Source organism: Cokeromyces recurvatus (assembly GCF_025118155.1).
Source record: "Cokeromyces recurvatus strain NRRL 2243 chromosome Unknown BX663scaffold_13, whole genome shotgun sequence".
In the NCBI taxonomy this organism is placed as follows: Eukaryota; Fungi; Mucoromycota; class Mucoromycetes; order Mucorales; family Mucoraceae; genus Cokeromyces; species Cokeromyces recurvatus.
Genome location: NW_026251399.1, coordinates 337,447 through 356,872, shown reverse-complemented (window position 1 = coordinate 356,872; position 19,426 = coordinate 337,447). Strand labels below are relative to the sequence as shown.

The 19,426-nt window shown below is 30.2% G+C and overlaps 9 protein-coding genes across 9 annotated transcripts; 3 read left to right on the top strand and 6 right to left on the bottom strand.

Annotated features, from left to right (window-relative positions):
* Positions 1 to 143: 143 nt before the first annotated feature.
* Positions 144 to 3,116, bottom strand: BX663DRAFT_510177 (uncharacterized protein). The gene is made up of 10 exons (XM_051527721.1): positions 2,600 to 3,116; positions 2,336 to 2,450; positions 2,149 to 2,276; positions 2,035 to 2,093; positions 1,829 to 1,975; positions 1,598 to 1,767; positions 1,294 to 1,527; positions 983 to 1,223; positions 638 to 915; positions 144 to 585 (listed from the first exon to the last, which is right to left on the bottom strand). Exons 1-10 carry the CDS (start codon positions 2,752 to 2,754, stop codon positions 193 to 195), a joined length of 1,920 nt encoding a protein of 639 aa, XP_051382683.1. The 5' UTR covers positions 2,755 to 3,116; the 3' UTR covers positions 144 to 192.
* An 88-nt stretch (positions 3,117 to 3,204) lies between these two features.
* Positions 3,205 to 6,306, bottom strand: BX663DRAFT_552102 (uncharacterized protein; the record flags this gene model as incomplete). Its single annotated transcript, XM_051531337.1, has 2 exons — positions 3,205 to 5,203; positions 5,300 to 6,306. The coding sequence occupies 2 exons, from the start codon at positions 6,304 to 6,306 to the stop codon at positions 3,205 to 3,207; spliced, it is 3,006 nt and encodes a 1,001-aa protein (XP_051382682.1).
* A 730-nt stretch (positions 6,307 to 7,036) lies between these two features.
* Positions 7,037 to 7,705, bottom strand: BX663DRAFT_510162 (uncharacterized protein; the record flags this gene model as incomplete). The annotated part of the gene is made up of 4 exons (XM_051527720.1): positions 7,562 to 7,705; positions 7,248 to 7,456; positions 7,209 to 7,212; positions 7,037 to 7,168 (listed from the first exon to the last, which is right to left on the bottom strand). Coding segments are annotated over exons 1-2 (247 nt in total), but the record flags the coding sequence as incomplete, so codon positions are not given.
* Positions 7,706 to 9,394: 1,689 nt separating this feature from the next.
* On the top strand, positions 9,395 to 10,919 carry BX663DRAFT_510160 (uncharacterized protein). The gene is made up of 2 exons (XM_051527719.1): positions 9,395 to 9,757; positions 9,869 to 10,919. The coding sequence occupies exons 1-2, from the start codon at positions 9,571 to 9,573 to the stop codon at positions 10,891 to 10,893; spliced, it is 1,212 nt and encodes a 403-aa protein (XP_051382680.1). The 5' UTR covers positions 9,395 to 9,570; the 3' UTR covers positions 10,894 to 10,919.
* A 637-nt stretch (positions 10,920 to 11,556) lies between these two features.
* On the top strand, positions 11,557 to 12,807 carry BX663DRAFT_510156 (uncharacterized protein). Its single transcript, XM_051527718.1, has 4 exons — positions 11,557 to 12,304; positions 12,394 to 12,504; positions 12,574 to 12,707; positions 12,771 to 12,807. The coding sequence occupies exons 1-4, from the start codon at positions 11,956 to 11,958 to the stop codon at positions 12,777 to 12,779; spliced, it is 603 nt and encodes a 200-aa protein (XP_051382679.1). The 5' UTR covers positions 11,557 to 11,955; the 3' UTR covers positions 12,780 to 12,807.
* Positions 12,808 to 12,876: 69 nt separating this feature from the next.
* BX663DRAFT_66660 (uncharacterized protein) lies at positions 12,877 to 13,514 on the bottom strand (the record flags this gene model as incomplete). Its single annotated transcript, XM_051532279.1, has 1 exon — positions 12,877 to 13,514. A coding segment is annotated over one exon (528 nt), but the record flags the coding sequence as incomplete, so codon positions are not given.
* Positions 13,515 to 13,852: 338 nt separating this feature from the next.
* BX663DRAFT_510154 (delta-6-fatty acid desaturase) lies at positions 13,853 to 15,875 on the bottom strand. The gene is made up of 5 exons (XM_051527717.1): positions 15,705 to 15,875; positions 15,448 to 15,627; positions 14,907 to 15,351; positions 14,257 to 14,839; positions 13,853 to 14,157 (listed from the first exon to the last, which is right to left on the bottom strand). The coding sequence occupies exons 1-5, from the start codon at positions 15,718 to 15,720 to the stop codon at positions 13,978 to 13,980; spliced, it is 1,404 nt and encodes a 467-aa protein (XP_051382677.1). The 5' UTR covers positions 15,721 to 15,875; the 3' UTR covers positions 13,853 to 13,977.
* Positions 15,876 to 17,177, top strand: BX663DRAFT_510150 (CTLH/CRA C-terminal to lish motif domain-containing protein). The gene is made up of 7 exons (XM_051527716.1): positions 15,876 to 15,973; positions 16,040 to 16,167; positions 16,191 to 16,194; positions 16,254 to 16,379; positions 16,464 to 16,484; positions 16,556 to 16,591; positions 16,657 to 17,177. The coding sequence occupies exons 4-7, from the start codon at positions 16,280 to 16,282 to the stop codon at positions 17,166 to 17,168; spliced, it is 669 nt and encodes a 222-aa protein (XP_051382676.1). The 5' UTR covers positions 15,876 to 15,973; positions 16,040 to 16,167; positions 16,191 to 16,194; positions 16,254 to 16,279; the 3' UTR covers positions 17,169 to 17,177.
* Positions 17,178 to 17,275: 98 nt separating this feature from the next.
* BX663DRAFT_66532 (60S ribosomal protein L38) lies at positions 17,276 to 18,059 on the bottom strand. The gene is made up of 3 exons (XM_051532278.1): positions 18,001 to 18,059; positions 17,596 to 17,656; positions 17,276 to 17,517 (listed from the first exon to the last, which is right to left on the bottom strand). The coding sequence occupies exons 1-3, from the start codon at positions 18,001 to 18,003 to the stop codon at positions 17,384 to 17,386; spliced, it is 198 nt and encodes a 65-aa protein (XP_051382675.1). The 5' UTR covers positions 18,004 to 18,059; the 3' UTR covers positions 17,276 to 17,383.
* Positions 18,060 to 19,426: the final 1,367 nt, after the last annotated feature.

The following is a 19,426-nucleotide window of genomic DNA, read 5'->3' as shown; positions in this document are numbered from 1 at the left end:
ACGACTATAGAGTATTCTCTTTGCTGTTATCATTTCATGTCCAGTAGTAACAATTGAAAACATAATATTAGATTGAATGATGACGTTAAGTAAGAGTAATCGGTTAAACCATATCTATTTAAACTAAAATTACTATTACTATGTTGTTAATACAAAAAGAGTATTTTATTATTATAGTAGACATCGTCTTCTTTACAAAGATGCATTATCATAACTTAATCCAATCCTTTTAAGCTTTTCATAATCTTCAATATGTTCTTCTCGGTCATTATTAATAATGGATAAATGTGCATTATCCAACAAGTCTTGTATATCTTTTGGAAGTAATGATCTTATCTTGTTTAAAATAACAGGAACAAATTTACCAGATACATAAAGAGGAATTTTAAATAATTTTTGAAAGATAAGGAGGGAGACGATATGTAATAGATGTGGTACAGTTGAAGTAGATACAGGCAATTGTTCTAACTGACTGTGTAATTGCTGTTGAATGATTTTATTGGCTTGATCATAATTCAATGCTTGACCCTTAAATAAGCCTTGTTTATCATTTATTAAGATATTTGTAACAAACTTGTCAAGTTGCTAATAACACATTATTAATATAGTTCACTCCTTCTATTATTATTATTATTACCTTTTTCTTTAATAAATCTTCAATTTCAATGACAGAGGTGTTATCGTACTTGTGATCATTTTCCCTAATAAAATAAGAAACAACATACTTTTGTTGTTTTGAATCTATAATACGTTCATTCTCAATATCTTCAAGTGATATACAAAGTGAAGTAGATTGGCTAACTTCAGATTTGTTATATGATTGATCCAAGACCAAGTAAATTACAAAATGGAAAGCGTACTCTACACACTGATTTTTTAAGATGTATTTTTCTAGACTCTTTTGCGTAACAGGATCTTTTTATAACCAAACAAAAATTAAGTACCCTTTTCTCTACTCTCATTTTAACTTACTTTAATTTACCTTCAAAGAGTTGCATGGCCTTATAGTTGAAATAAATTGTTTGACGAAGATTACAAAGTTTCTTAAGTTCGCGTGTTTTATGTTCTATAATCCATTTATCACCAGAAACAATTGCATCTGTCTCAAGATATGGAGTTTGTAAAAAGTCCGTAAATTGATTCATCATAGAATGTCTTGTCAATCGTAATACTTTCTCAGCAATAACATGAGGACATCCAATACTTTCAAACGCTTTAATAATCTAATAATAACAATAATAACGTAAGTAATGTAGTCTATTGTTATAGGAGACACTTAAATATATCATGTACGTCTTTATCAGAAAGGTGAATATGAAGTGACTGGTTTTTGTTCATCTTTTGTTTCCAGGTACGTGAAAGATTTCTTAAATAATGATGAGATTCTGCTACTAGTGTATGAATATAATCCATTGTTGCTATATATCCTCCATCCAATGAAACAAAGTTCTTATTATTTATCTCTGACATAATACTATCAATGACTTTATTGACATCCTCAAAAGTTAAGCCTGCTGGTAATAAATCCTATCATAATACACGCAGCGTGTAAAGAAAGTGGCTATACATAAAAGGGAATTCCCCCTCATACACTTACATTGACGTCACAGTAATCTTTGATACATTCAACTGTTGCTTTCGCTTTATCTTTTACGGTTGTCTTGATGATACAAGAGTTTAGTTTTATATATGAATTCTTGTCATAATTATTTTCAATTAAATCAATAGGATTACAAAACGGATATTGGTTTTCAATTGTGTTAAAGCCTATTTATAAAAAAGTCAGTAAATTCCTTAGGTATTGATTTGCTCAGGGCTTCAACTTTACTAATACATTCATTAGAATCAAAGATAGATTTAATTAATATCAACTGTCTTTCTTTATAGCTTTTTGGTTCAAACGTTGCTCTACTTCTTTTTCCTCTTAAAATACCTAAATCAAAATCCTTCTCTTTTACGATTTGTTCTAATAACACTATGTATTCAAGAGAAATATTAAAGGACGGTTAAGAAATAATATATATAAATATATACAATAAAATAAATCTTCTGGAATATGTGTTGATTTTTGGAGCTTAAATATGGGTGAATATCTAATTCAAATAGTGTTATTTATCATTCAATAAAATCATTCAGATGATATTTTACTCATCCAACGATTTTAATTCATCCATTATTGTGGATTTACAGTTATTGATGTAGTTTGTTGTTGAAATAACATCAGGTATTTCCATATAATAAATATATTCATCCTTCTCAGCTAAAGAGATTATAATCTATAATACAAAGAATTTAATAAATAAACATGTATATTTGAATATAATAAATAGATTACAGATTTCAATAAACTGTAAGGCAGTTTCATATGTTGTGCTTGAGTCACTATTGATATATATTCAGATCTATTAATTTCATCTTCAACTTCCTTTGAGATTTGATTTATGTAATCCCTATGCATAATAATAACATGGTGTTTTTTTTTTAAAAAAAAAAAAAAAAAAAAAAAAAAAAAAAAAAAAAAAAAAAAAAAAAAAAAAAAAAAAAAAAAAACGTATAAATTGAAGGCAATTTGCAATAATAATATTAGTTATCTCTTTACAATGTCAATACTAAATCATCAATAATGGTCCAATGACTTGTTGTTGTAGTTGTTAAAGTTTTTAACGCGTTCTCAACACTGGTTTGCTCAATACAAAGATTTTCTGCTAAATGTTCTACGGTTATTCTTCCTATCATATTCCCCAACACACACATACAAATACATATACATATATATACAATAGGGTTATATATTCATTTATAAAAATGAGTTTTAGATTTGACTATTGGAATAAGTTGTATATACCATTTTTTTCAATCAATTCTGAAATGGTTTCTTGTATATAACGTTCATCAAGATAATGTTCGCCATCTAATGTTTTTGTAATTTGATGAATGAACCCTTTGTTAATTCCTTGTTGAATGAATTGAATGAATAAATTGGCTGGTATTGTTGTCATGCTTATCTTATAAATAAATGTATACGTATAAAGAAAGAAATGAATAAAATACAGTAAAATCTATTGTTACGCTATTTGAAACTTTGTCAAGAAAATATGTATTTAAATCAAAATCCCCCCCCCTTTTTTTTTTTTCTCTTTTAACGTAGAAATAGTTTAATTAATTATAAAGTCATGTAAAATAAAACCGTATCTTTTTTTTTTTTTAAATAAATCGAGTAATACTTGGTTGCCCTCTTGCATTATTCTTTATATTAATATAATCTATTGCATCATCATCAAGTTCAGAATCTATGCATATAAGATGTAATAAACTTAAGCCTGTTTTAGGATCTATTATATTCATATCAGCTCCATTCTGTAATAAAAGCTCTGCAATTGGAAAGATAAGTTTTCTTTTGATGGTAGTTGCTTTGTTAGTAGGACACAGTGATAGCATATTACTAATGGTGACTGGTGATAATGGTGATGTTAAATAAGAAGAAGAAGAAGAGGGGGAGGAGGAGGAGGAGGAGGAAGTAGAGGAAGAAGAGGTTACAGAAGTGATAACTAAATCTTCATCTTTATTTCCATTTCCATCTCCATTTCCAGTTCCATTTCCAGTTCCATTTCCAGTTCCAGTTCCAGTTCCATTATCAGCATTTGATAATAATAATCGACTTTTGTTTTTATTATGAAGTTCTGTTGACTTTTTTTGATTTAATTGGCGACCATTAAGTAATGCATAATGTAAAGCATAGAGTGTGACTAGAGAAGAAACATTTTCTTTTTTAACATTATTATTCTTGTACTTATCATTCATAGGTAAAAAGGGTATACATGGAGAGGGTTGTATAACTGATACTGCATTGTCGTTGGTCTTGCTCTTGTTATTGTTGTTATTGTTGCTATCGTCGTCGCTAGTCTCTGTAAAACTAGTTTGAATAGAGGGTAAATCCTTTGCCTTTTTTAAAGATGTCTGCCTTATGTTGGCGACTTTAAATGCAGCATTGACATTTGCTCCTACAACTATTGCATAAAGTGCTTTAACAATATCATTATTTCGAATGGCCTCGAATAGGATCAAGTTAGGGTCATGGGATGTTATGTATTCTCTATTTATATATCTACGGTTTACATATTTGGCTTGAATGTAAGATAACTTTGTAGCTCGGGTATCAGTTGGACCTGGTTTATTTGTTTGTAGAGGATCCCATATCGTGTTTGATTTTGCATTACCAATCAACTTTAATACTTCAATGATCTCAGGTGTATATACAGTACTATCTAATGTCAAAGAACGGATTTTAGAGATATGAGTTCCTAAACCACGATGAATACCAGAACATTCTATGCAAACTAAAACACCCAAATTTAATGAACACCATTCTGGATTTTCAGTTCCACAATCAGCACAATAATGATTAGAAGGGTCTTGTCTTAAGATAGATAGAAGCTGTAAATGGGTTACGGATTTCGCCAGGTCTAAAAAGACAAAATTTTCATCCGGTATAACGTCATCTTCAGGTAGTGGAGTAATTCTAATGCTGGGTGTACTTTTAGATTGATATTTAAAGTTAAATCCAGATAATCTAAATCTATCATTTTTTGTATGTGTAGAAGACATGGATGCAGATACTAATAATTCACCTGCTTCAGATGGCTTAAAGGCAGAATTTGATGTTGCTGTACTTGCATTGAAAATGGATTTGTTAGTACTAGATATCATCATAGGTGGGTTATTCATAGATTGTCTTTTACGATCTTTAAGACTAGAAGCTGAAAGACTTGAAGTCATTAAAGTTTCAGAATCTGTTGTCGTTGCTGTGGTACTTGGCTTGAGGGCATCACTTAATGATCTAGTATGTTGTTGTTTTTGTTGCCCTTTTTTATTACCATTATTTTTTCTACTATTAGATGATAGTATTGTCATAGAATCCTCTTCTTCTATATCAAGTAAATAAACAGAACTGCTTGTACCTTTTAATACACTTTGAATTGAATTTTGTATAGTTTCTATCCAAATTTGTGCTTCTTCTTGTGAAGTTGCCTGATAAACGCGTCTTATTGAAGGTGTAATGACTTCAAAACAGAATCGACGTTCACTATTACGTGCCTCACGAACAGTGGCAAACCTTAAATGGATAGGTTCAAGATGAGGTTCTAAATGACGTTTCCAATTTGAATACTCATGTAATTGTCCATTACTTAATACGCACCAATATCTATAAAAATAGATGAATAATGAATTTTTCATTCTGTGTGTGTGACAGAAAAAAAAAACTCTTTTTTTTTTTTTTTTTTTTTTTCTTCTTTCTTACTTGTGCCATGTTGCAGTAGTTGATGAAGAACTAATAACATCGAATCCACCCGTGCTTTTAGACGGTTTAGAAGTTGAATATAAAAAGCCTTCCTTTTTACGACTAACCAAAGGAAAAAGTCGATGTTGCTCTTGTAAATCATGAATATCACTTTGTTCTTCATAGTTGAGGTTTACAGCAGAAGCCGTCTTTTCTTTTGACAATTGATCCAACAGGACGTTACTATTGTTACACAACTCAACTAATTCATTGCGTTTATTTAATCTGTTATGATCGTTTATTTCTTGTTCCTTTGAATTCTCGGTTATTAAAGCAACTAATTCATTTAAAGCCGGTCTTTCACTTTCAATCTTGGTAGCCACTGATTCAAAATAACTAACATCTCTAATAATATGATCCACAATACAGAACAGGAGTTCGTTTTCCTTTTTACCACCATCATGCATATCCAATAAGAAAGAAAGATAGTCAAATCTAGCCAAGTCAAATTTTGATTTCTTTTGAGTAATCTGAATCTCTTTCTTTTTCCATTCTTCTTCTTCTTCTCGTCTACTCGTTTTCAAGTATTTTGCAAGGGAAGTATAATAATCTTTACTCTCTTCTTCAAACTGTTTTCGTTTCAATTCAGCTATTTTGATACTATCTTCATATAAACGTTTAACGGGTTCTAACATTTGATTGGAAAGAGACTGATCCAATTTTTGACGTTCCTTTTGAATGATACCCCAAGTTGTATTTAAATAAGAATTCATTAACGGTTCAATGCAGGGTGTATTCCTTAAAGCTTTTACATAATTTTCATCTGCTTGATACACTTGACGACGCAATTGAAGAGCTACTGTGGCTGCTTTAATAATTCCTTTTAATGAAACTTTTAAATGGCTAGTACGATCCTCAAGTTGCTTTAAAGTAGCTCGAAACAAAGGACCATCTTGTATTAAAAAAATATCTTTTAAAAGTGGAGATTTCGGAATAGATGCAGAAGTACTGATATTATCTACCAACATCTTACAAAAAAAAAAAAAATAGTAAATTAAACAATAATGATAATAGAAAGAAGAGAGAGAGAGAGAGAAAGGGAGAGAAAAGAAAAATAAAGTAAAAAAAAAAAAAAAAAAAAAAAAAAAAAAAAAAAAAAAAAAAAAAAAAAAAAAGAATCAAAAATTATTTAAAGAACGAGTTTTTTTTTTGATGTATTCTTAATATTGTGACACATTTTAAGCAAGACTAGAATATAATTAAAGTATTCCTCTTATTTAATTCTAAAATACACTATTTTATGTTCTTTTTGGGGTGAAATGGGTTAAAATGATTCGTTATATAACAACTATGAAACAGGTTATATAAATTCATTTATATATCTATATGCATATAATTGATTATTATAAACTAACTATTTGACAGGAATTAAAGCTATATAACCGAAACTGGAATATTTTGTATAATATACGTTATCACGTCATGGCTCCATAATATATGTATACATATTTGGTGGTGAAAGAGAGAGACGAAAGGAAGGAGAAAGCAGTACGATCATATGTTTATTGCAGTAGTATGAAGGATTACGTAATAGAGCGACATGTAACTAGTAGTTGAAATAGAATGATATTTTTATTTGTAGTAAATGCTTAGCATATGCTTTTTATTTTATTGGCTGAAGCTTAATTTTAATTTTTTTTTTGGGTTCTGTTCCTCTTTAACCTGGCGCCCTTCCTTTTTTTACTGCTTGCAGAATTTCTACTTCAAATTCAGAAAATATTAGTATTTTTTTGGACAAATCAAAATTAATTTTCAGAAGAATAAGAAATGAAATTGAGACAAAAAAGAATTAGTTTTCAGACGAATTGAGATTTATGTTTGAACTTTTTTACCTGTAATGATCTTAATCCTTTGAGAAAAGGAAACCGTTTTTAATACGGCGATACGAGGGGGGGGTTTAGGCACAAACGTCTTTCAGATAAATTGGTAGTATTCTTCTTTGGCTTAAAAATGTCTGGTCTTCCTTGGCCTGACCAAACTGCCTTCGAGATTGTCTTCATGTTTAAAGCAGCATTTACATCCCGTTGCCATACTTTTCCGCATTCTGGACAACTGAGAACACCACAGCCCTTGAAACCGGAAATGTTTATGACTTCTTGCTTATCGAAAAAACAATGACTGCATGTAATAGAGGTTTTAAATTCATTGATCGTTGTGACGATCAGTTGACCTTCAGTCTCTCGCTTTTTCAACGTCTTGAATAGCTTGCCTACCGCCCCGCACCAGTTCCCTTTTAGCTTGACAAGATCTTTTCCGAACATACCGTTATCGAGGACGACTAGCGGAACTTTTGTTTTGTCTTCTTTATAAACATGGGGTCTCCATTTGTTCAATCTTTTCAAAAAAAAAAAAAAAAAAAAAAAAAAACGGTTTTCAGAATTTTTCTATTTTCTTAGAATATAATCAATTTCTATTTCAGACAGATCAAAACTTCTTTTGCCCAAGTAAGTATTAGTCTGCTTGACAGTCTTCCAGAGTATTATCTACAATCCAGCTATCAAATAATAGACTTGTGAAGGGTCATACATAGTTAGTATATATTGATTTCTAGACTAGGAAATGGTTAAAAGAATACTACCATATGACTGGTTCCATAAGATATACAAAGCAATTGAATAACAAGAAAGCACTCTCTGGCATTAGTTTAATTAAAAGCAATATTCCTTCACCAAAGACTTCTCTATTTACCACATACCAAAATCATGTAGAATATATGTTTGAAAATCTAGATGCTTTGCTTTGCTCAACTTTTATAGTGTAGGTGATGCCAGAGATCGCTTTTCTTTATATCAAGATCTACAGAGGACCCCTCAACAAATGGCGAATATGCTGACACATGGTACTGCCAAATATAATCGCTCAAAAAGAGATAAAAAGAAAAAGAAGGCGAAAATAAGAATAAAGCAAAGAAGAAGGAAAGACAAGACAGTAAGCAAACCAGAAAGGACAAAGTAAGGAAACATTTCATTTTAGTCTGTACTATTTGCTTAAACACATGTAATAGAACTAAAAAATGGAGAGCAGCTTCGTTCGATGAAAACAAAAAGAAGGTGCCACTGGTTGTCTTCGGAGCTGGAATGTTTGGCAAAGACCTTGCAAAGATGAAAGGTTTGAGATGTGGTGTTGTCGGTAAATTATATCAAATATTGAAAAGACGTGAGTCTGAAGGTCAGTTAATTGTTGTAGCAATTGACGAATTCAATATCTCCAAAACTTGCAGCCTCTGTCTTTCTCTTAGTTTGAAAACTGTTAGCACGTCCAATTTCAAGGGGGATGGTGTAGTGTCTTGCCAAAGCTGCCACAAACTTTGGCAGAGAGATGTCAACGCTGCCCGGAATATGATGGTTATTTCTAAATCAATCTGGTCAGGAAAAGGAAGACTACCGATTTTCAAACCTCAAACAAGAAACAAAATCACCGTAGTAAACACAGGTACTCTTAGGGTTTAAGATTTTTACATGTAAGATGCCTAAGCATAAGCTTCAATCTGTTTAAATTTTGTATTTACTTCATCCAAAAAAGGTAAACAAATTGTCTGAATTTAAATTTTGATTCGTCCAAAAAAAAAAACTAACATCGTCTGAATTTGAAGTAAAAATACTGCTTATTATTTCATTGTTGATATTCACATTCTTAAACAGTTGTATTATTCAATTCTATTTCATGAATAATGAAGGCCTGTTTATGATGTCTTCATTTCAATATGATTGGCTATAGTATATTTAGTCATAGAATCGATAATAATGTTTGTATACCATAATATAAGTCACTTGACAACCGTAGTATAATAAATATGAAAAAATACTGCATGTTTGTATCTATAGTGACACAATAGCTTATACTTATTTCTCTGCCTCTATCCTCTTTCTTTATCTTTCTCCTCACACATACACACACACACACTATAATACAAAAATTACTAAATTTATATCGTTCTTTCCTTTTTAAGATTTTTAAGATTTTTTAGTGACTTGTGAGATTCATTTGACTTTCTCTGAGTATAATATTAGCTTATTTTATTTTAATTTAATTTATGCATATTTATTCTCTTTATTTATTTATTTATCTATTTATTTATTTATTTATTATAAAGAAGTAAGAACTTTTTATTGTTCTGCCATCACCTATTCTCTGTCTATTTATATCTTTTTTTTTATAAAGTTCTCCTTTTGTTATCATTAATATTTAAAGAAGAAGGCTACAGTAAACGTAGTCCTAGAAACAATAAAAAAATGATGGCTTCATTAATGAGGACAAAACATTCCAATATTGACTTTAATATTATGTTTTATCCTCAATATCAAAATGAAGAAGGCCGAGTCATTTGTCATCCTGGTTCAGTATTTGAAGGAGTTGTTCAAATGAAAGTATTAGCCCCTATGTCGGTTCATCATATTAAGCTTGTATTTAAAGCAACTGGTAAATTAAGATGATGTACGTTTAATAGGAAGATAATAATAATAATGATAATAATAATGATAATAATAAATAAAAAATAAATAAAAATAAAAATAAAAATAAAAAAAACAGAAAGAGTCAATTATGACGCTATGGGATGGGAAAAATCAAATTTACATGATGATCGATTATTTGCAGTACGTACTATCCTTTGGGGATTACCCTCTGGTCTTCAAATTCCAATAGAGGACTGGCCTATCTTGGAACCAGGAGACTATCATTTCCCATTTATTTGTCAAATGCCTGTCATTAATTTTCCTCCTACCTTTCATCATCATCTTATTGCTATTAACTTTCAACTGATTGTCTCAGTTAATAAAGCGGGTGAAACATCCCCTATCCTCTCAAAACCAGCTCCTGTTTACTTTCAACCCATTATTGAAACACTTCCTGTAAAGAATCAACAAGCCTTTATTGAAGAAAATCGACTCACAAATCATATCATAGCCCAAGTCTCTGTTCCTCGTTTAGCTTATAATGTCTTGGATAAAAATCAATCTATTCCGATTACTATACAATTTTATCATTCAGATTCATTCATAGATCAACAGCAACAGCAACAGTATTTTTCTATATCTCAACTTCGAGCTTATATAAAAAGATATTATAACATTAACTATAAAACGTTTTCAAGAAGTGAAACAGCTATCATTGCAGATTATGATTATCCTAAATTACCTACTATGTGTCCTAGTACTGTGACGATCAATTTAGATTTATCTAATCTACATCCTCGTGAACTTCCTGCAACCTTAATTTATTCTCCACATTTAAAAATTGAATATAAACTTGTCATCACTGTTAAGGTACGTCATGGGCCTATTCATGTAAAGAAAAAACTTTTCGATATGTCTCTTGTCTTTGGTACTTTACCAGCTGGTACAAGAGCGCCTCGACAATTAGAATCTTATTCCGCTATTGTTGAAAATCTTGCCTCTATCCATTCGAAACCTCAATTTCTTCGTCCCATACCTAATCAAGAAGAAGAAGAACAAGAAGAGTTTTTACCTGCTTATAATAGTGAAGTTTTACCACCCGATTATCATGAAGGAGCCACTTCTAATAACCATGTACAGATTGTTGAAATATCAAGTTAAAAAAAAATAATTATAATATCATTCCCTTTTTTTTTTTTTTTTTTTTTGTATCCATTGATCATTCTACATTTTGTCATTTATTTATTTATTCTCTCGTTCTTATTTCATATATGAATTAATAAAATTTTATATTAACATTTACGTTTTAAGTTATGTACGCTTAATTTAACGCTATATGGTTATATATGTAGATATTTGTTCGATAAACTTACTTTCTCTTTTTTTTTCTCTCTCTCTCCACACACACACATACACACGCGCGCGCACGCATATATACTTCTCCTTTTTTTTCCTCTCTTACCCCTCTCTTTTTTTTTCGTAATAACTTCCGTGCGCATACATATTTATACATGAACAATGCATCTCTTTAAAGAAGAAGATGTTAGACAACGACGAAAATATATATCTGTATACAAGATGAAAGTAAGAAAGAAAGAAAGAAAGGTAACTTTTTTCATTTATTACATTTATGTTCAAATACTCGTATGTGTTTTGACTTTTTTTTTTTGTTTTTTGTTTATTTAAGTTTCCCGTAAGTTAAAGAATGATTTTACCCCCCCCCTCCGTATTTTTTAATGTTTATATAAATTCCAATTAACCAAAATAAAAAGCTTATCTACGTATAAAAAAAGAAGAAGATCTTTTATTCCTCTTTTCTTTTTTTTTTTTTTTTATTCTTCTTCTTATTTATACATATTTATATAATAAAAAAAAATGACAAAATTTTCATTTAGGAAATTGAGAGAAAAACCAGTTTTATTAATTACAAGTACATTAGCAGTGGTAATAATAATTATAATGATTTTTGTGCGTGACATTTATTTATTTATTTTCTTAGTGTGGTTGCTGTATATCATTTGGAGGAGCGATTGCTTTAAAAGTCTTAAATGGAGCTTGGTGGGTAGTCGCCTATCAATTTTTAATTACATTTGGACATCTCTTCATTTTTGTATCGGGCACTGCACGAAAATATAAAATGGCGGTAAAAAATAAAAATAAAAATAAAAGAAGAAAAAGGGGATAATACAAATAAAGTTAAAATCAAAATAATTTTAAAAATAGATGTTGGCATTTTTAGCTACAAGTATTCCATTATTAACGGTACAAATAGATGCAGTTATGCAATTTAGTAGACAAAGTTTACCCAAGATACCAGCTAATACATATGTCAGTGGTTATATCATTTTATTAATAGTTCAATATGTTTGGATTCTTATCTTTGGAAGTGATGCCTCCACCTTCTTTGGTCAACTTGGATATCATTCTTCCACAGATCAAAATGTATGTTTATCCATATCCTCTAATGATCATGACGCATTTTATTCAGAAGAAAAATTAAACGAATCAAGACAGCAACTTTCTAATAATAATAATAATAAAACAATGCATTCTGAAGGAAATAAATTAATCTGTAAGTGTATGTGTGCGTGTGTGTAGAAAGAAAAGAGAAGAACTCTAAACAATTCTTTTTTATTTATTTATTTATCGATCTATGAATAGATGGTGCTAATCAGTCTAATGCCTCTGTTTCATTTATGTCGAATATAACAGATCAAAAATTATCTACTTGTGTACTTGAATTTAAAGAAAAAGCTCGAGCCATTCATAAATGTAAAGTGATAATTTCTCTACTCATTTATTTTTATTTATTTATTTATTAATTAATTGATTGACTGATAGATAAAGCAAATCCAGAAGATCCAAAAGAATTAAGCTTTGAAAAAGGAGAAATATTAGATATTGTAGATAGAAGAGGAAATTGGTGGCATGCACGTAAGACAAATGGTGACATTGGTATCGTCCCTAGTAATTATGTAAGTCCTATTTTATCTCTCCTTTTTATATATATTTATATATTAAAATTATTTTATATTTAGTTCTCTTGATAAATCTAATATTGTCTTTTTTTTTTTCGGTCTCTCTTTTTATTTTTTATTTTATTTTATTTTATTTATAAATAACTATAATAAAATATAAGTGGAATCCAGTCTCATTAATTTATTATTTACACAAAAGAAATTTCTTCTTTTTTTTTTACAATTTGTTCATTGTCAATTGATATATTTTGCTGCCTCTCTTTTTTCTTTTAATTATTATGGTTGATTTATACTAATAAGCTCTATTCCAGATAGGCTCGAAATGAGGTGTATTACAAAATAAGGGTGTGGCAGTAATGGTAACGACTTCAGGCATAGTAAACAAAACTCTATTTGATATAGTAGTAGTTGTAGTAGATGCCGATGAGGGAATAAATTCTGGGAATGAAACATAAGATTTTTCAAAGATAGAAGAACTGTTATCATCTTGAGTTGAAAGTGTCTCTGTTGTTGTAGTAACAGAATCAAATGTTTCTGTTGAATAAATAGAGGATGGCGCATATCGAAAAAAAGAGTCATTATCGTCGTCGTCGTCATCGTCGTCGTCGTCGTCGTCGTTATCATTATAGTTATTGTCTTTATCATTGTTGTATTCCTTGTCGTCGTCTGTAAAGTTGTTTGTAATATGTTGAATAACATGACGAATGAAAGGTATTTGTTGTAGAAACATTTTTTTTTCTTTTTGAAGGGTGTAAAAAGAAGGAGTGTAGTAAAGGATATAGAATGAATGGGTGGTATAAAGTGGAAGAAAAGAGAGAAAAAAAAATCGTATTAATATACATGTCAAATTTCTTTATATATATATATGTATATTTTGAGTAAATAGACAGATGGTGTTTATTAGTACGTTTAATTATTATTATGTAGTTTCATGTGCTGCCAGTAAAATGTAGTGTTACAAAACTGTGTGTAATTGTTTATTTTTTTCTTAAAAAAGGGTGCAGTAGAAATGAACATCGGGAATTCAAAATTTTTGTTTATGTTCTTAATTTAGATATCACCATCACTACCATTACTATGACTACTTCGTCATTTTATTAAAAAACTCACTGCTCGGTAAATAATGTATTAAACTTGTTGTTGTTGGTGGCTAATTTCATGAATAATGACTTCAACCAAAACTTATGTTTTTATTATTATTATTATTATTATTATTGTTGTTGTTATAAACGAATGGATATTAAATAAAGACTCGAACTCCCCTCCTTTAGAAAGCCTTCTTACTTAGTTGTAAGGAAAGATTTGATGTGACATCCAAAGCTTTTAATACCTCTAATGTTCCTTTGAAAAAGCTGGTATCATGATAATGGATATTGTATTGTTGACAAAGTGACTTCACCATTGGTTTTACTTTAGGAAGGTTATGACGTGGCATATTAGGGAAAACCTATTATTATAAATAATTAAGTATATAATGAAGGAAACAAAGAAAAAAAAAACTAAGAAAAAAGAAAAGGGGGAGAGGGGGGCGGAAAGAAGTGCTTACATGATGCTCAATTTGATAATTTAATCCACCCATAAACCAATCGCCTAAAGGTGACATGGATACATCACGACCAGTTACAACTTGAATTTCAAAAAATTCCATCTTTTCTGCTTTCTCTTCTGTAATGATAGGCATACCATTATGATTTAATGCAAATACAAGTGCCAAAGTATAACCAGTTGTAGCTTGACTAATTAAAAAGAAAAGAACCATATTATAAAGACTACTATTCCATGCAATTGTACAATAAGTAAATAAAATCCAATGACAAATAAGACAACCACGTTCATATAAATTCATTTGAGCAGACTTATTAATGGCACCTTGATTAAACGAATAAAGCAAAGATTGAAGAGCCCATGAAATACGAGCAAAACCCAGAACAAAGAAATAATAGCGTGTTTGATAGGGTAAAACACTTTGAGCAAGGAAACGTGAAATCATATTAGGTTCTTCATCTAATGATCCATAATAAGCTGCAGAGGCATACTCATCCCATAATAAAACAGGCGCAGTATCAATATCAGGGTCTTGACCATGAACATTTGTACTTGCATGATGTGTATTATGCTTATTTTTCCACCTAGTATATTTATATATAAGAATATGAATATGAATATAATAGGTCTTCTTCTATTTAATATATTTACCATGATAATGAAAAGCCTTGACAAAAGTTACCAAGAAAAACAAGTAATATATCATTCATAGAACGATCTTCAAAACATTGATGATGACCAAAATCGTGTGCCAACCAACCACATTGTTGCCAAAATATACCAATAATAAAGCCAGAAGCTACCACAGCCAATGTAGATGTACGTCCATAAGCATACAAAAGACCTAAACCAACACCACAAATAGCCAAAGTAGACAAAACCTTGTAAACATAGAAAAGTTTACTGGCATGGAAATAACCTTCATTTTTAAGCTTATCACGTAACTCACGCATTTCAGCGGCAAACTTGATAGAATTATTATTTTCATCTATATTCAACTTTCTGTCATCCTCTACCTCCTCAGGCAGTAAGTCACCAGCATAATAATTTGCTAATATTTCATAAGCTGTATCTGGATGCATAGCATGAAAGACATCTATACATATATATATATATTAAATAACGTGAGTACATACTTTCTTCTTACTCTTTTTTTTTCCTAGTTAAAAAGAAAGAAGAAATATTTGCTTACCTGATGCATCTTTTCCTATATGAGTCATTAAAACGGCTTCACCACCAGGATGATCTTCAATGAATTCAGTCACATCATATAATTTATTATCAATGATAATACATTTCCTTGCATCTTTATCACCATCCTTTACAGCTTGATTCATCTTCTCCAATTGTTTCCGAGTGAATTGTTGGGGTTCTAATGTGAAGTGGCACAATAAAAAGGAGATATTAATAAAAAAAATTTTTTTTCCCAAAAACTGGCATCTATTTTACCTCTTGAAAATGTCATTGTATATTACTATTATATATTGTGACTCTGTTTGTTGTGTTGTAATAGAAACAAAAAAGTAGAAATAAAATATAATTCTATATTACTTTTCTTGCTTTTTAAATATAAATATTTAAATAAATATAATTTTATATTTTCCAATCAAAAAAAAAAAATGGAAAAAGAGAAATAAAGGAGAAAAAAAAGGCTTACAATTTATTTGGAATAGTATAAAATGCGGGGTTCATAAAAAAAAATGGATTTTCTTATTCAGGTACACACTTTCAAATGTTGATTGGATTCGTATTTCCAGTTTAATTTTTATCCAATCATTTATTAGTAATACGTATCCATAACAACAACATTTTATTATTGTTATATCATATTTGATTTGAAGAGTATAATTTTGATTGAGTCTATTTTATTTATTTCAATCTTTTACTTGCTACATTATCTGCATATAATTTTTTCGTATGTACTAAAATGAAATATTTCCTAAATTAGTTTCCTTTTTTTTTTATTCAATATGGATAACACTACTACTAATATAATAGATCACGATGAAATCCATTTAAGGCAAATGTCTGATGGTTTAGTCATGGAATACCTGTTTCATGAACAATATCGAAATACAGCAAATGCCTTTCTGAAAAGTATTAGCAAATTTGAACATAAATATGGTAACACATTTAGTAGAAAGGTTATTATCACTCGTATTTTTTCTGTAATTGACTCATGTTTTTTTTATTTTTTCTTTATTAAAGTAAAGACGGATTATCATGAAGGTGAGAATATCGTTTTGATTCTATTATAGAGTAATTATATGCTTATATGTCTGTATGTATCTATTTTTAAGGGCCTATTTATTGGAATTGGGTGGAACAAAGACAACGTAAAGAAATATAGAATAATACTATTATTAGTCATATGCTCACATTATGACCTGCTATTACCTAGATGTAAGCAATGCTATTAAACAGGGCAATATTGAAATGGCCTTACACATAATTAGAAATCATTTTCCATTGTTAGCTATGCATGAATCCATTTCACCTAGTCATCCATCATTTATTCCCCACTTGCGAAGTGTTTTATTTCAGCTAAAATGCCAACATTTTATAGAGATCATTAGATGTGTAACACCTTCTTCTTTTGCAGAAGCTCTTAGTTACGCACAAGCACATTTAAGGCCAGCATCAGATGAAGACAGAATATATTTGGACCAAGTAACACCTTTAATAGCCTATGAAGATCCTTATCAATCTCCATCTAGTCACTTATTAACTCAAGATGCTCGTGATCAATTGGCTATTTATGTTAATCATGTTTTAATGGTTTTACGCAACATGCCCTTAACTTCAGGTGTTGAGAGAATTTTAATGCAAATTGATGTTGTTAAAGATCAACTTAGAATGGAAGCTACTAATGACATGTTATCATTTTCAGAAGAATATGAATTAAGCGAATGAACAATTAAAGTAAATAATAAAATGATTTATTCTTTTTTTTTTTTTGGAAAAATATGCAGTCAAATACAAATGTTTTTTATTGTGTCTGGTTTACAAGTGCACAAAAAAAATTTATACTGAAACGAACATATTGTTAACCCATTTAGATCTCATTGACAACGAGAGCTAAATTAAAATAATTAATATTAGTAATCTTTCTCATTTGTAACATTCAATCAACACTTACAGGGAGGGAGAGATTGTCTAAGCTTGTTAGCCTTGGACTTATCCTTAACAACAAGAGTGTAAAGGTAGCGAGAACATCTAACCTTGAACTTGACAGAGTCAGCGTTCTTCTTAACACGAGCAGCTATTATAAAAAAAAAAATCAGAATCACTCAACAAATAGATTTGTTTCCTTCAACAAAAAAAATAAAAATAAACTTACACTTGGCGTCCTTTCTACGGGCAATTTCGAGGAATTCCTTAATATCCTTGATTTGTTTAGGCTATTTCATTTAAAAAATATAAATTAATGAACTGAATTGTATATTTTGACAATGATGAATGCTATACGAATAGAAATAATCAATAATGCCTATCCATAATATCGAACAGTAGTGTTAATGTCGAGGCAGAGAGAGAGGGGAAAATAAGAACGAAGAAAGAAAAAAAGAAAAAAAAAAGTCAATGACAGGTGCGAATTGTAAAAAATTAATATGAATATATTTATCCATGGTCATATTCTTTTCGTTATTCATTTATCCCTTTTCTTTTTCTTATTCTATCTATTTCTAACTCGTATAACATCCATCTATTATCTTTCATTGTAATGGATGAATGATCATCTTACCATCTCGCTACGTTTTGTTCGGAAAGAGAAAGATTCTAATTGAAGTTGCTTTCTTGTTTAGTCTTTACTCAGTCAAATTTGGCGTCCATGACTCCTCTCGTCCCTCTCCCCCCCCCAACTTTTTCATTCCCTCCCCCAAAAAAAGAATATTGTCCGGATATCATTAATCCGATGAAAAGTGTCCGCACAGTATTTCTACTTCAAATTCAGACGATGTTAGTATTTTTTTTTTTTGGACAAATTAGAATTAATTTTCATATAGTTTGTTTATGAATAAAAAAAAGGAAATTCAGAAACAGATGCAAAATGGGACAAAGGAGGGACAGAACGTTAGATGAGATTCAGAAAAAAAAATTGCTATTTTTTTTTCGTAAAGACTTCTTACCTGTAAAATCTTTAAGCCAGCACCTCACCGGAGTGAGACGTGGCAACCACATTGTAGGTGGCGCTTTGTCGTGTGAAGATAGTAGGGCGATCGTTCCCATTCCAAATTGAGGAAGCAATCAGAAACATATTCTTGAATGTCATCACATCACGATTCCAAAAAATATTGCAAGTGTTGCACTTCAATGCTTGATGGATTCGTTTGACATCGTCACCTTCCCCACATTTCAGATCTTTGAGGTCTTGTTTTAAGCAAGAGTTACAGATCTATAAGGATGCTGTTTAGGACATGTGATATATGAACATCGTTGTACTAACCTTGGAGGTTTTATACTCATTAATATCTAAAAGTAACAACTCTCCAAATCTCTCTCTATGCTTTAATTGCCCATACATCTTGCTTGAAACGCCGCGTCGAAGACCTTTGAATTTGATGTGATCCTTGTTTTGAAGGCCATCACCAAAGATTACAAGAGGCATTTTCTTGTGATCGCCTTCTTCGAAACAGCTCTTGTTCTTCTTACACCTTTTCAATTGTGAATTAGCAGCTGCTTGTTCCTCTTGATTGTCTTCAGCCCTTCTGGCTTTTCTTCTTTTTCTTCTGTTTCTCTTCGTATTCTTTCTTCTATTCTTATTATTCTTATTACCTCCATTTAACAAAATATTGACGCTTGTTTCTATAGCGATTTGAGAGCCAACATAGTTTTTTCCATCGTTATCTTGCAGTGTTAAACCCATAAAATTCAAATAAGCGGCTCATATGCTCCATCATGTATGTCACATATTGAAGGTAATCTTCTGTTGATACTGTTTTTGGTGTTGGGATATCAGTTTCAATTTTAGTTAAACCTAATTCTTGCTTTCTTTTGTGTTCTTTTTTAAGTCTATTCATATTTCCCATCATATTGTAATACTATGCACTAGAAAGACTTCGTATATCATTGTTTCCATGATAAGATACAAATACATTTTTTACGGCCGGGGTCTACAGTGCACGGTCTGAAATATTTATTAATCTCTTCTTGATTGAAATTATCTAACT

Bases quoted from the DNA above. Each gene is read 5' to 3' on its own strand.
- BX663DRAFT_510177 (XM_051527721.1), bottom strand. From the start codon at position 2,754: ATGTGTGTGTTGGGGAATATGATAGGAAGAATAACCGTAGAACATTTA. The intron at 1,224-1,293 runs GTACATGATATA...TGTTATTATTAG, and splicing joins TTCACCTTTCTGATAAAGAC to ATTATTAAAGCGTTTGAAAG. The intron at 586-637 runs GTAATAATAATA...ATGTGTTATTAG, and splicing joins AAGATTTATTAAAGAAAAAG to CAACTTGACAAGTTTGTTAC.
- BX663DRAFT_510160 (XM_051527719.1), top strand. From the start codon at position 9,571: ATGATGGCTTCATTAATGAGGACAAAACATTCCAATATTGACTTTAAT. The intron at 9,758-9,868 runs GTAAATTAAGAT...TAAAAAAAACAG, and splicing joins GCTTGTATTTAAAGCAACTG to AAAGAGTCAATTATGACGCT.
- BX663DRAFT_510156 (XM_051527718.1), top strand. From the start codon at position 11,956: ATGTTGGCATTTTTAGCTACAAGTATTCCATTATTAACGGTACAAATA. The intron at 12,305-12,393 runs GTAAGTGTATGT...ATCTATGAATAG, and splicing joins TGAAGGAAATAAATTAATCT to ATGGTGCTAATCAGTCTAAT. The intron at 12,505-12,573 runs GTAAAGTGATAA...ATTGACTGATAG, and splicing joins AGCTCGAGCCATTCATAAAT to ATAAAGCAAATCCAGAAGAT.
- BX663DRAFT_510154 (XM_051527717.1), bottom strand. The intron at 14,840-14,906 runs GTAAATATATTA...TAAATATACTAG, and splicing joins CAAGGCTTTTCATTATCATG to GTGGAAAAATAAGCATAATA. The intron at 14,158-14,256 runs GTAAGCACTTCT...TTATAATAATAG, and splicing joins ATTATCAAATTGAGCATCAT to GTTTTCCCTAATATGCCACG.
- BX663DRAFT_510150 (XM_051527716.1), top strand. From the start codon at position 16,280: ATGTCTGATGGTTTAGTCATGGAATACCTGTTTCATGAACAATATCGA. The intron at 16,380-16,463 runs GTAACACATTTA...TCTTTATTAAAG, and splicing joins CAAATTTGAACATAAATATG to TAAAGACGGATTATCATGAA. The intron at 16,485-16,555 runs GTGAGAATATCG...TCTATTTTTAAG, and splicing joins AAAGACGGATTATCATGAAG to GGCCTATTTATTGGAATTGG.
- BX663DRAFT_66532 (XM_051532278.1), bottom strand. The intron at 17,518-17,595 runs GTAAGTTTATTT...TTTTTATAATAG, and splicing joins CCGTAGAAAGGACGCCAAGT to CTGCTCGTGTTAAGAAGAAC.